General features: G+C 63.8%; 1 protein-coding gene across 1 annotated transcript in view; it reads right to left on the reverse strand.

Annotated features, from left to right (window-relative positions):
• The window catches only part of SLC26A6 (solute carrier family 26 (anion exchanger), member 6), a gene marked incomplete at its 5' end in the record, with an annotated part of 13707 nt that overhangs the window by 4252 nt on the left and 9002 nt on the right, over positions 1-453 (reverse strand). The window contains 2 exons of the mRNA XM_015568269.1: positions 1-72; positions 323-447. Coding sequence (XP_015423755.1) covers positions 1-72; positions 323-447 — 197 coding nt within the window. The remainder of the gene's footprint in view (positions 73-322; positions 448-453) is intronic.

Consider the following 453-nt stretch of genomic DNA (forward strand, 5'->3'; position numbering starts at 1 on the left):
CAGGGAGCAGACGTCCCGGAACTGCAGCAGCATGCCCTTCAGGTTCACGATGATGATGGCCGCCAGGACCGCCTGGGGGTGGAGCCGGCTGACCCCATGCACGGGCATCACCCACGCCCACCCCGGAGCCTGACCACGTGGGTCTGACTCCGAAAGGTTCTCACCCTTGACCCCTAGCTCCAATCTCACCCCAAAGATCTCACCTGGGACCTAACCGGCTCTGAGCCCAGGGCCTGTCTGGGTATGGGTGTGGGTGTGGTGTGGGTGTGGGTGGGGTGTGGGTGTGGGTATGGGTGTGGGTGTGGGTGTGGGTGGGGCTCACCTTGGGCAGGTCTTGGAAGAGTTCCCCAAGTTTGAGGATGATGATGAGGATGAAGAGGGAGGAGACAGCTCCGGCCACCTGGGGGTCAGGGTGAGCGGGCGGGTCACCAGGTCTATGCGCAGAGGCTGGAC

This window comes from Myotis davidii, unplaced genomic scaffold (genome assembly GCF_000327345.1).
Source record: "Myotis davidii unplaced genomic scaffold, ASM32734v1 scaffold663, whole genome shotgun sequence".
In the NCBI taxonomy this organism is placed as follows: Eukaryota; Metazoa; Chordata; class Mammalia; order Chiroptera; family Vespertilionidae; genus Myotis; species Myotis davidii.